The sequence below is a fragment of the Beta vulgaris genome, chromosome 6, assembly GCF_026745355.1.
Source record: "Beta vulgaris subsp. vulgaris cultivar EL10 chromosome 6, EL10.2, whole genome shotgun sequence".
NCBI classification, from domain to species: Eukaryota; Viridiplantae; Streptophyta; class Magnoliopsida; order Caryophyllales; family Amaranthaceae; genus Beta; species Beta vulgaris.
In genome coordinates this window covers 28,620,676-28,634,722 of record NC_079207.1, presented here as the reverse complement: position 1 = coordinate 28,634,722, position 14,047 = coordinate 28,620,676, and the positions used below count along the sequence as shown (strand labels likewise).

The following is a 14,047-nucleotide window of genomic DNA, read 5'->3' as shown; positions in this document are numbered from 1 at the left end:
GTTATATATATTAAATGCCGAAGTGCTCTATACTCTCGAGACTATCTGGTTGGGTTGACATATATTTATGTGGAAGAGCCATTTTTTTTCACTTTTCTTTGTTTGGTCAATAAGAATTGTAAATAGGGAACATAAATTAAGATGATTATAGAAAGAGGACTCATGTAATAAGAAAAAAGATGGAGAACAAATATTTAAAATAAGTAATATTGTAACTGAATTAAAACGCAAAAAAAAAAGAAAATGTTGTAACTAAAAGAAAACAAAGAAAGTTTAGTTGAGTTTGTGTATAATTTTGGTATCAATGGTGTTAATATGTGTTTAAGATGGTCTGAACTCTAAAGTCTGAAACTTTGGCTATCTTCATTCTTCACCAACCTATATTAATGGTACAATTTCAGATGACTATGACACTACTTAGGTATGTCAATAAGTAGTCATTTATTGTCTTGTACTTGTGCTCTGATCCATGGCAGATTTTCTGCTCTCACAATAGCTAACTTCTTACACTTGGCAACACAAAGTTCTTGTTGTTCATGAGTATGCAAGTCTAGAACTAGGAAAGTGTTTACCACAACAAAAGAATTGTGCTCTAATCTTACGTGCCAATTGCCAAGTATAGACTTATTTGTGTCTTGGGATTTTCATTTTCACACTTTCTGTTTTTCCCCTCAGAATGTCACCTAGTGAATAAGGCTTCCTAAATCTGATCCGCTCCCTAAATAAGAAGTCTTCCCCCTCCAACTAATTAATATCTGCAAGGATATATATGAATGTTGTAGGGTTCTAAGGGTATGTTCTCTTCGGCATAAAACAACTGAACTGAACTGAACTGAATTGAATTGAATTGAATTGAATTGAATTGAATTGAACTGAACTGAACTGAACTGAACTGAACTGAATTGAATTGAACTGAACTAAACTGAATTGAATTGAACAGAACTGAACTGAAATGAATAGTGATCTGGGAGGCATAAAACAACTGAACTGAACTGAACTGAACTGAATTGAATTGAATTGAATTGAATTGAATTGAACTGAACTGAACTGAACTAAACTGAATTGAATTGAACTGAACTGAATTGGAATGAATAGTGATATGGGAGAGTAAAAGTATTGTCAAGAGCTGAACTGAACTGAACTGAAGTGATTTGATCTGAACTGAACTGAACTGATCTGAACTGAACCGAACTGAAAATAAGCTGGGGAGATTAGGCCCTAAATAATTGCGAGGGGTAGGAATCTAATTAAAAAAAGCCATGATATGGCAATTAAAGCCAGACAAGGTATCTTAATATGATAGGATGATTGTACTTGTGCCAAAAAAAAATGATATAGATCAATTTTTCTTTGTTCGCTCGTGTGGGCGAAAAGTTGAACTACGAAGAAAGAATAGGATGAAAGGGGGATGGGATGGGATGAGAGGAAAGTTCAATTCCGCTCAGTTCAGTTTCAATTTAGGGAAATTTAGTATTGTTCAATTAGTTTTCTCTTAGAGTTTTCATTTATTTTAGTTCAGTTTAGTTCAATTCATACAAATTAAGTTCAGTTCATACAAATTAAATTTAGTTCATTTCAGACAAATTCAGTTCATTTCATTTCATTTTTCGGATACATTTAGTTCATTTCATTGTTCTCCAGTTCAATTTAATCCAAAAGAACATAGCAATAGTACGACAAATAAGGTAACCACTACTTAGAGGTTGTTTAGTGTGAGAAAATTTGATGTAGGAAATGGACTCAAATAAGCATTTTCGTTTTTAATTGTTTGGTATGCGTGTTAAGTAACAAATACAGTTTTCGGAGGAAAACATAATCCCCCATTTGTTACTCTTATTAAACTAGTGGAAACAAATTACGTTTTCTTTCTCAATTATAAACCTCTCAATTGTTTTCATTCCAATAAGATACCAAATAACTATTAAAGGTAACAATTATTATTTTCATTTCCCCTTGGTTGCTTTCTCGGCTGTGAGACGAGTTCGCGCATTTTGGCCCCCAGAGGTAGCCGAATGCAAAGCCATCCACTTGGCAGTTAGGCTTGCACGATCACATGGCATTACAAATGTGATAATTAAGTCGGACTCGCAGGTGGTCACAACAAGGTTATCCAGAGCTGCTCTTTTCCTTTATGACCTGGATACTATACTAGGTGATGTGCTTGAGATGTGTAATAATTTTAATTCAATTAAGTTTGTTCATATGAAGAGAGATGGAAATATTGTTGCCCATAATCCCGTTAGAGTAGTGCCTTTTGGAGTCGAGCAATGTTGGAAGAATCATTGTCCTAGATATGTGGCTCCTTATGTATTCATGGACACTTTATCCCTTAATTAATGCACTCCTCTTTCCCCTAAAAAAAATTTATTTTCATTTTCCCTTCTTATTCAAATCATTTTTATTCTGTTTACATAAATTATTATTTTTTTTCTGAAAGAAAGAAAAGGGATTTCATTAATATTTCGCCAAACGGCACTTACAAGTCATTTCTGAAAAACATAAAATTCTAATAGACATACATATCACCCTAGAAATGTAAACATCGCAGATTTGATTTAATTTTGCCTTAATAAAAATCTTCATCTGAAGCAATGCAATCTGTGAGTTCGCTCTGGTTCGGCATACGATCTGCAGATGCGGAAATTTTGGGATGAACGTACTCCAATAGTCTTCCATAATTTTACAGAAGTTGTGAAACCCTAATTCTTCAGGTTGAATCTCGAACTTCAACCAATGAGAATAATTTCTCATACCTGAACCATACTCACAACTCCCATAGGGGAGAAGGAGATTTCCAAAACAGAAACTAAAAACCCCATAAAAGGGTTTGAAAAAATCTCATAAAGAGATACTAATTTATTGAACAAAACAAGAAAATGAACTAAAAACTGAAAATAAAAGGGAAAAGGGGGCTTACCATGGATGAAAACATCCATGGCAGCCCCCTAATTGATGAAGAAGGGGTAAGAGAGGCTAGGGTTTTAGAGAGAGAAAAGGAGAAGGGAGGCTAGGTTTTTATCTATTTTTTTGTTTACATAAATTATAACAACCTCCGCTTAGTGATATGGAAACTGATTAGTTTGTGGAGTGGAAGTTTGAGTTTATGTCCACATCTATATCAAGTCATAATTCTTATAAGTGTCAGCAAACGCGTGCGGTTAAATTAAGATTATATTCATATATCAATCAGTAAAGACTAATTACAGTCATCTCAAAGAGGACAATTAAAAGAAAAAGTAGAACAAACCTGATGATTGTATAGAATTCAAAGTGGAGCCGTAATCATATTAAGGCTAGAAATAAAGCTATATATTTTTCTTTTCTTTTTGCTTAACTTTTTTGATTTATATTTTTGTTAAATTATTATACCTCCGATCTTTATTAATTTACCCGTATTTCTTTTTGGGATGTGCCTTATTAATTTACCCATTTCTTTTGTTTTTATTTTTAGAATGGGATCACTAACTTGCCATCACACATACATTAACTTTAACATAAAATAATAATTTCTCTCTCTTTTTATGTCCCACAACATTATTTATCCTAAAACTTTGTGCAAAAGAAACAGACAAACTGACCAGAGACCATATAAACCTTGATCTAAAATCTAGCCAGTTATGCGTTATTATTCTCCAAATACTTCGGCTCTTATGTTCGCTTAAAAGAAAATATATTTATTGTTCATATTGAGATAAAGTTGTTTTATAGTTACAAGTTACAACTCAAAAGTAATATTTTTAAAAAAAAAATCTAAACTTTTCAAATTTGAAATGATGAAATTAGGAATGCACTTATCTAAGGTATCATATTTTTAAACTATGTTAAATAGTAATACCTTATATGCTTGAGTTAGACTTCGTTTGCTATGAGCCTACGACTTGTCCAAAGGGGAATAGTAAATGCAAATTCAGGAATAGGTTCCTCGTAGGGATGGCAGTGAGACGGGTCAAGTTGGAGACCCGCCCCATTCTCGCCCAATTGGGGGCAGGGATGGGTCTAGATTTGGTGGGGATGGGGCGGGGATGGGGATTGAAATTGTACCCGCAATGGGTGGTGGAGCGGGTGTGGATTTTATGTTATACCCGCCCCATCCCCGCCCACCCCACCCCACCCCCGCCCGCCCCACCCCCCCCGCATATTTATTATTAAAATTCTATTTATATACATATATTACTAACGTATTTGAAGACAATTTTGAAATGTAATAAAACATTTGCCTTTGTTAATGTATTTTAACTTTTCTTTTACTATATTATATTGTGATTTTGTGAAGTAGACAACTATAATGGGCTTATGGCAGATTTTTTGGTGGATTTTTTGCGGGGATGAAGTGGGTATGACGCGGGTACGACGCGGGTGCGGGGGTGGGTATAGAATTTCCCCCCGCAAGATTGGGTGGTGGGGCGGGGATGGGGATGGAATCTTTCTCCGCAATGGGTGGTGGAGCGGGGATGGGGATGAGAATTTAATGCGGGTGCGGGTGTGGGGGTACCATCCTCCGCACCCGCCCCGCCCAATTGCCATCCCTAGTTCCTCGTATGGTGAACCCAATTTTTTTTTTATAATACGACCTCACATTAGTGTTAACAAGAGACCAACTTATGTCATGCTGACATCACACGCGTGCATCATAACAGCAGTGTTATTAGTTAAGCGCTTGAATCTATTAGTTATGCTAACCTTAAAATTCTTATGAATAAATTAGTTAAGCGTTGAAGTATATTAGTTAAATGCTGAATTTTATTAGTTAAGCCCTTGGACCAATTAGTTATACTAGTAAAAGACATCTCATTTCCCCCTCGATTTATATTTTCTTTCCTCTGCCAATTCGAATTTCTATCTCCTATGTCCGTCTTTTCTACCAACTCGTGTTTCTCTCTCTTCTGCACTGCCATTTCCCTCTCCTCCACCCAACTTCCATTTCTTTCTGAAGCCTACATCTCTTTCTTTTTTTTCTTTTCTTTTTTGAACATATTAAACTTTCAACTATATAACGTCCTTTTTCGCGACTTCTTCAATCTTGATGATGAGAAGTTCTCAATGTTCTTTGTTTCCCTCTATCAATGGGTCTAAACTCTAATAAAACTCTTATTATAAGTTACAACTTTTAGGTAGAAAGTTACATTTTTTTCATGTCAACAGTTATGATTTTCTAGTATTAGTTATCATTTTCAGGTAAATAGTTATGCAGCTGGGTAAATAGTTATATTTGTAAGATTAATAGTTATGGTTTTTAGTTATTAGTTATTGTTGGTAGGTTATTAGTTATGGTTTTCATGTTATTAGTTTTAGTTATGATTCTGGATAAATTATTATATTTGTATAGTTATAGTTATTGTTTTTAGTTATTAGGAATTGTTTACACGTTATTAGTTATAATTTTCATATTATTAGTTATAGTATGGTTCTGGATTAATGGTTATATTTGTAATGTCAATAGTTATGGTATTTAGTTATTAGTTATTAGTAAAATGCGTTATAATTTGGATTCTATTATATAACTAATATACTTCAATGTTTAACTAATATAATTCAACGCTTAACTAATATATTTCACCACTTAACTAATTCGATCATCCAGAAGCAATTTAAGGTTAGCATAACTAATATGTCCAATTGCTTAACAAATTTCGCTGCTGGTTTGATGCACACACTTGATGTCATCATGACATCAGCTGGTCTTACTTTAAAACTAACGTGAGACCGTCTTTTCAAAAACGGACTCATGATGTAAACAAACCTACCAAATTTTAAATTATATTAATCAATATATATTATTTAATTTTTTTTGCAAAAATATTACAGTTCAAATTATAATAAGTTCAGATAAGATAAATAAGTTCATAAGATAAAATAAGTTCAGATAAGATAAGATATGATATGATAAATTTTAGATAAGATAAGATAAAATTCAGATAAAATAAGATAAATTTATATATGTTAAAATAGGTTGAATAGAACGGGACACTTCCTCTATTGTCTAATAGTCACTCTATCTATCTTTTAAAATTTATTCTCTTCAACATATGTTCTCAGAACTTGTCTTATTTTTATTTTTTCTAAACTTTAAACTTTGTCTTTTTTAAGAACTTTTATTATTATTTTTCCAAACTTTTCATCAAAACTATTCTCTACTTTTGTTAACTATTAATGATTTTTTCGTCAACTATATCATTTTTTCTGAAATTTCTCATTGTTTATGACCTTTTCCCTAGATAAGTAAAAATAAAAAAAAGTTAAAGAGACATACCTGGCCTTATAGAGGTTTACTATAGTTTTTTCCCACATATATCTACTTTTTCACATGCTATAGGGGGTCACGATAAATAATACCGCAAGTGCACGGTGTCCGTTGTTAGCAGCCACTTAGCAAATACGGGTCGATCCCACAGGGAGAGGATTTCTATCGATTTTTGCTTAATTATAAAATATTTTCTTTTATTTCTCAAAAATAAAGGCGCTAGTAGCAATTTCTTTTCAAACCATAATACTGTAATTTTTCTAAAAAAAATAAAGGTATTAGGAAATAAATTCAAACCATTGCTTGACTTATTATCCAATATTTATTCTCAAAGCTTAAATACATAGCTAAATAATCTAGGAGGCACATGATGGGTTTTAAAATATATACCGCAAGGCACATGATGGGTTTTAAAATATATACCAAAACTGACAAATACGGGTCGATCCACAGGGAGATGAGTTCTATAGATTTATGCTCAATTATTTAACTACTTCAAGAGAGGAAGTTGATTGAATAATTAATAACTAAACTAGATTAAAATAGACACAAAAGGATGTAAGTTTATCAAATAATTAAAAACCTAGGGCAATCGATCGGACCACCATGCTTATACTAATTTAACCACTATAATATAGTTCAACAATACTTGGATTGAGATTCGAATAATTAGAGTATTTCGTTAATCCTGCGGTCGGGCATTAATAAATCTTAAATTAACATATGTCGGTACGGTCATTCAACATAATCAAACCTACCAATCGTAACAAGCCTCTAATGAATATGATCTTTCGATTCTAACTCCTATTAGCTAAACATAACTCATGATATTACGCAATTACATGAATTAAACAAGCATAACAAATTAATAGGAAGTACTCTAATTCAATCCAAATATCGAAGAACTTTAAACCACAATAAAAAAAAAGGTATAAACATGGCTTCCCTATCTAAGCGCTAGAAAAAGACTACTTTCTCATGATAATAATAATAAACTCAATAAACATAATGCAAGTGGAAAAATTCCTCAAATTAAATAAAGTGAAGAGGAATACCGAATGATTGAAGAACAATGAAAATGAAATCAACGATCTCTATAATCTTCAAAGGCAAGAGTTATTAGAAAGCTAGAAAGAAAAACTAAGTGTTTAAACCTAAAAACGCAGAATATAAGATCATCTAATCGAAAATACTAAAAACCTATTTATAGTTTTTATAAAATTGGCTAAAAAAAAGGCTAAAATAACCGTCCCGAAAAACGGCCCGGTCGAGCGATGGTGATTCTCATACTATGACAAAGAATAAATTTCGCCCGGTCCACCAGGCCACCACCCGGTCGGGCGCGTAAGCAGTTTTGGCTCTTTTCTCGCCCAATTGGCCAGGCGAATAAGACTTGGATTCTGATGAAGTTCTCTTTTCGCCCGGTCGACCTGGCGAGAAAACTGCGATTTTGCGTCAACTTGTGAAGGTTGTATCTCTCAAACTAGAAGTCTGATTGGGGCGTGTGACCTATTTTTGAAAATCCCTTGAAGTCTAGTTTCTAACCCAACTGGAATTTCTGGATTATCAATTTTCTACAAAAAGTTATGATCAAAATAAGAAAAATAAGTGTCAATTTTGGCACTTCTTTCACTAACTCTTTGTTTCATTCTAACTCGAAATTATCCCAAACGGATGCATTGTGATCCTTGTGCAAGTTATATTCATCTTCAATGATTAATAGGCTTGATCTTAGATAATCACAATTGATTTCCATCAAAATAACCTGAAAATCATCGAAACACGCAGACGGGGAGTACTAGAGCACAACATACGTAATTCATGCCATTATGCACCTAAATGCTCTAAAAGGAGTTCTAAATGTAATCAAAATGCATCTAAAAACTATATAAAAATGTGACATTGATAAGTGCGTTTCTAACGCACTTTATGACCTCCTTTTGGCTTGTTTTGGTTCCCCTTTTTCCCCTTTCTTCCCTCTTTCTCCTCACTTTTCCCTTCTATTTCATTCACTTGATCATAGTGACATTTTTGCTAGATTTTTAGTCACTTTTGACCGAATTTCTAGTACATTTGCTTTCACCTTGTTTTGCTATGTTCTTGATATAAGTAGAACTACTAAGATAGCTACGATTTGTAAAGTTGGAAAAGGTAGCAATGAAAACAAAGCATACATTGAGAAATGGTGCGCTTGCACCATTCCCCATGTCCGCTCGCACAAAGGAGCACATTGCACAATAAAATCTTGAACAAAGAACTTCAAATGGACATAACTTTCAAACCAAAAATCGGATGAAGGTAATTCTAATTGGAGGTGAAATCTCGTTTCGATATCTTTCCAACGACTGGCCATAAGCTTGATTTGAATATAAAACGAAGAAGTTATGTTCGTTTTGAGTTGAACTATCCAGTTTGAGGTAGAAGGGTGTGGTGCGCCCGCACTTGATTTTGGTGTGCCCGCACCTCATCTTGGTGCTCCCGCACCCTTCGTTTCCGGAAAGAAAAAAATCGTGGCTTCATTAAAATCGAGAGTTTTGTTTCAGTTTTTGGGGACTTACGTTTTATTCTAGTTTCTACACAATATTCTAGGGTTTTGTATTAGAGAGAAAACACTTTAGTTTCGATTGAGAATTGAGATTAGTGATCATAGTTTGTGATTCCATTGACATTGAAGGTACTTTTCATTCAATTTAATTCAAAGTTTCAGTTTTTATTTCATTCTTTCCGTGTTTGTTCTTGTTTTTAGATTATTTTAGATCTTCATTCTCTTAGTTTCACAATTGTGATTTCCATTAATTTAATCATTTCTTAATCATGTTTAGCCTTAGATTAGTCATAGATTTATTGTTTAATTGCTTTAACTCCATGATTAGTGAGTAGTTTCATATCTAGGGTTAGGGTGAAAGTATGAATTAGGGTTTTAAATGTGTTATTGATGTGATTTTGATGTTTAAAGAAGTGTATGCATTGATCTTGGTGTTTTGAGACCTTAGGATAGATATTGATCACATTTATACTTTGGTATTTTGATTTCAAACGTTCTTAAATCGAAATTTTGAACTCTTTTATCATCCCCAAGAATCAACTTAATCTCTAGGCCAAGATATTGGGTAGAAATTAAGGGGATCCTTCATTAGGGGTTTTCCGAACTTATTGAATCTCTTAATAAATTAACTAAAGACCATTCGAGAGAGGATTTAGTTGATTGATTAAGCGATTACTCTTGAGGACCATTCGAGAGAGGACTCGAGTACTTTAGAGGAAAAATAAACCTTGCATAATCGTCTTCATTGCTTCACAATCGCATTAACAATCATTTTAACAATCATTATCCGTTCTTATTCATACTAGTAACCTTAACTCTAGTGTCTTTTATTTGATATTTAAACTCTTGATATTTGCTTGTTCTTGTTATTAGTTAGTCGTAATTGTTACCATACCTCTTTCAAACCCCCAAATACCTTTCAATTAGGTAGTCTAGACTTGATAGACTTTAACCAATCCCTGTTTCCCTGTGGATCGACCCTTGACTTGCCCTTACTATTCTCTTAGTAATTGCTTGTTAAGACTTATAAATATTGTTCGGAAAGCGGTCTTTGGTGCCTTAACGACGCACTAAAAACTTCTTATCAGACATATCAACACATCATTAAACTCATCAGACTCATCTGGCACAGGGTACCTCAGGTCCCCAAACACACTCCTCATCACAGCATTATAGATATCCCTCCAAGCCCGACTCCCAACACGGTCAAACTCTTGTATGACATCATCATCACTGTTTGGACTGTTGCGCCGCAAATCTCCTCTCCTCTTCCTTTTCGTTTGTTTGTCATCGGCCGTTGGTTCTACGTCGGCCGTTGGTCCTACGTAGGCCGTTGGTTCTTTTTCACTGAAACTTAAAACCCTGAAACTCGAAACCCTTGATCTTGTCGTTCGTTCGTTCGTTGAAATTGGATCGGCGGCAGTTCGTTCGTGAGTCGAAATCAATATCGTCGTTCACTTGGCGAGAGGGAAGAGGCTCATTTGCGTTTAAGCGGCAATATCAGACGAAAACGGACCGGCGGCAATAGCAGACGAAATCGGACCGGCGGTAATTTCAGGCTCATTTGCGTTCGTCGATATCGGCTTTTTTTCGTTTTGTAGATCCGTAAACTTTGTGTTTTAGTTATTATAATTATTTTACTAGTGGTTCGATGAAGGGTTTAGATTTGAGGAAAATGTGTTTGGTTGTTAGATCAGTCCATAACATTGTGCACTTTTTCGATTGAAGGAAATTATTTACTTTTCGTTTGATTTTTGTACTAGTTGTTATTTTGGTAAATGTTGTTGTTATAATATTTTCAAATTTAGTATTCTATGGTATTATCATATTATAGTTGTATAAATTTTTTCTTATATTCTTTTTGGAGTTGTATTCTTGTTGGGTGATTTTTAAGAGGATTGTTATAATTTCTTTTCAGATCTGCTGTTGTTTTGGTATTATAATTTTGATTTTTTTTTATAATCTGCCTTAAATATATTGTAATATTATACTTCAATATGTCTTTTTGTAATTTTTTATGTTTTTGAATTTGTATTATAAGTTTTTGTCATATGTTTCAATCAGTAGTGTTTTATTTTCTTTCAGCCTTTTTGTCTTTCAAATTTGATGGCAAAATGCAAAAAAAAAAAAATTACATGTACCAGTACCTATTGCCTGCAGTTTTGGCTAGGAACTGCAGTAATAGGTGTAATATATTGCTGCGATTTTTGCCAGGAATCGCAGCAATATACTTTACAAATCTGATACAAAATAAATAGATTGTTGCGGTTTTACCCAAAAACTGCAGCAATATGTTCAAATATTGTTTCGGTTTAAAACTGCAGCAATATATTAATTACCTATTGCTGCCCCCTTAATTGCTGCGCGGCCAAAACCGCCGCAATAGGCCACTTAATGACCATCAATGAGCATTTATTCTACTAGTGTTTTCTTTTCCGATGATTCTTAACTTTGGAACCAATAAGTCTACCACGCTTGAGGCGTGCTGTAGACTCACTAGCAGTTTGATGTTTTCTTCTGGGACATCAATTTTAATCGGAGCATTTACAGCTGGTATATGCGACTTGGTTACTCTATTTGGGTCAGTAAATGCGTCTGGCAATTGATGTGCTAAGCTTTGTAAATGAATTATCTTTTGGACTTCTAATTCACATTGTTTATTACGAGGATCAAGATGAGATAATGATAATTCATTCCAACTGATTTCCTTCTCCAGCTTTTATTCTCTCCCCCTAATGTTGGAAAAACTGACTCATTAAAGTGACAGTCTGCAAATCGAGCCTTAAATAGATTCCCTGTGGATGGCTCTAGATATTTAATTATTGATGGAGATTCATATCCAACATATATTCCTAACTTCTTTTGAGGACCATCTTAGAGCGATGTGGTGGAGCAATTGGAACAATACAGCACATCCAAAAACTTTTAGATGGGAAATATTTGGTTCTGACCAAAAACCAATTGTGATGGGGAGAACTTTTGATTACTCGTTGGCCTGATGCGAATTAATGCTGCTGCATGTAATATAGCATGTCCCCAAGCAGAGATTGGGAGTTTGGACTTCATAAGTAGTGGTCTAGCAATCAACTGGAGACGCTTTATTAATGATTAGCTAGACCATTTTGTGTGAACATGTGCTACAGGATGTTCAACACTTATCCCAATGACATGCAATAATCATCAAAGGCTTGAGAAGTGAATTCACCAGCATTATCAAGGCGGATTGCCTTCATAGGGAAATCTGGAAAATATGCTCGTAATCTAATCAATTGAGCAAGTAGTCTCGCAAACGCCAGGTTGCGAGTTGATAACAAGGATACATGTGACCATCTACTCGATGCGTCAATTAAAACCATAAAATATCTACATGTTCCACACGATGGATGAATTGGCCCACAAATATCTCCCTGTATACGTTCCGAAAAATTGATACAGCTATTTTGGTTGGTGAAGGTCGTATTATCAATTTGCCTTGTGAGCAAGTAGCACATGAGAAATCATTAGGAAGAATCTTCTGGTTCTTCAATGAATGTCCACATGAATTTTCAATTATTTTCCGCATCATTATTGAACCAGGGTGGCCCAACCGGTCATGTCAAATAGTGAAATTATCTGTAAACTTCATGTTTACTATGGCATATGTTTCAATTGTATTGATTTTAGTGTAGTACAAACCAGTGAAAAATGCAGGTAATTTCTCCAAAATATGCTTAGTGCCTTGGGTAGTACTTGTGATATGAAGGTATTCAACATTTCCTTCACTTATTGTCTCAATATGATAATCATTATGGCGAATATGTTTAAAGCTGTAGGAATTTCTTTGAGATTTGGGAGAGTATAATGCATCAAATGGTTTCAAATTTCGTTCCCATAGGCAATAATATATTTGCTCTTCCGGAGCCTTCAATTATCTTTGTACTACCTGATATAGTACTCACACTAGTTTCTTTCATTGTCAAATAAGAGAAATATCTCTTGCTTTTTAGTATGGTATGAGTAGTTGCACTGTCTGCTAGGCATAAATCTTCACCATTCATTGCTAACTGAACTTGAGGGGTATTCATATTCTTCAAATAAATGAAATAACAATAATATATAAGAATAACTAAATAACCAAACTTTAACAATGTCATATAAAATCATAGTACTAAAAATAAAATCTAAAATAAAATAACATAATCCAAAAAAAAATCCATAGTAATAACTTAATAAACGAAAATAAAGTTTTATTCTTTAAATGACCATAATCGAATCTAAGGAGTAGTTATTCCCTTCAGGGGTGGTGAAGAAATCAACAACTTGTATTGCCACAATCAAAGTCACCTTCACTATCTTCGCACAGAAGATATTTTCTACTTTCTTTCCCTTTTGCTTCAATGATTGTTGATAGAGGTCAACCAAGTGTTTTGGTGTACGACACGTACGAGACCGATGACATTTTCCTCCACATCAGTAACATACATTGGTCACTTCTCATTTTTATATTTCTCTTGTTTGTTATCATCTTTATTTTCCCTCTTCTAGTGGGAATATGAATTCTTGAAAGAACCACCTCGGCCTTGACCTCGACCATATCTGTATCCAGGTCTACGACCTCGACCATATCCATATCCACGTCCACGTCCACGTCCTCAACCACTATTGTTGGCATGATATTTTTCTTTCCCGTTATGGGATGCCGCATTCGCTTCAGGGAATGGAGCAGAACCAGTTGGACGTGATTCATGATTTTTCATCAGTAGCTCTTATTTTGCTCAGCCACAAGGAGACAAGATATAAGTTCAGAATATTTCTTAAATTCCTTTTCACGGTATTGTGTCTGCAGGACAACATTATTCGCATGAAAGGTAGTGTATGTTTTCTCTAGCATTTCTGCATCAGTGATTTTCTCTCCACATAATTTCAACTGTGAAGTAATTCTGAACATAGCTGAGTTATATTCACTTACAGACTTAAAGTCTTGTAGTCTTAAATGTAACCAGTCATAACGAGCTTTGGGTAATATTACAGTTTTCTGGTGGTCATACCTTGACTTGTGGATCTTTCACAGTCAAGTACTCAATCTTAAGACCCTCATGGAGGTGGTGGCGAAGAAATATCATAGCCTTGGCTTTATTTTGACTTCTTGGTTTATTTCCTTCTCTGATTGTATCACCAAGGTCTTTTGCATCTAGGTGAATTTCAGCATCTAACACCCAAGACAAATAGTTCTTTCCAGTAATATCAAGGGCCGCAAATTCAAGTTTTGTAAGGTTCGACAT

General features: G+C 34.3%; 1 protein-coding gene across 1 annotated transcript; it reads right to left on the bottom strand.

Annotated features, from left to right (window-relative positions):
- Positions 1–13,521: 13,521 nt before the first annotated feature.
- On the bottom strand, positions 13,522–14,047 carry LOC104901867 (uncharacterized). The gene is made up of 2 exons (XM_048647038.2): positions 13,814–14,047; positions 13,522–13,692 (listed from the first exon to the last, which is right to left on the bottom strand). Exons 1-2 carry the CDS (start codon positions 14,045–14,047, stop codon positions 13,522–13,524), a joined length of 405 nt encoding a protein of 134 aa, XP_048502995.2.

Coding starts and splice junctions, on each gene's coding strand:
- LOC104901867 (XM_048647038.2), bottom strand. CDS start 14,047: ATGTCGAACCTTACAAAACTTGAATTTGCGGCCCTTGATATTACTGGA. Junction 13,693..13,813: donor TGAAAGATCCACAAGTCAAG/GTATGACCACCA, acceptor ATTACTTCACAG/TTGAAATTATGTGGAGAGAA.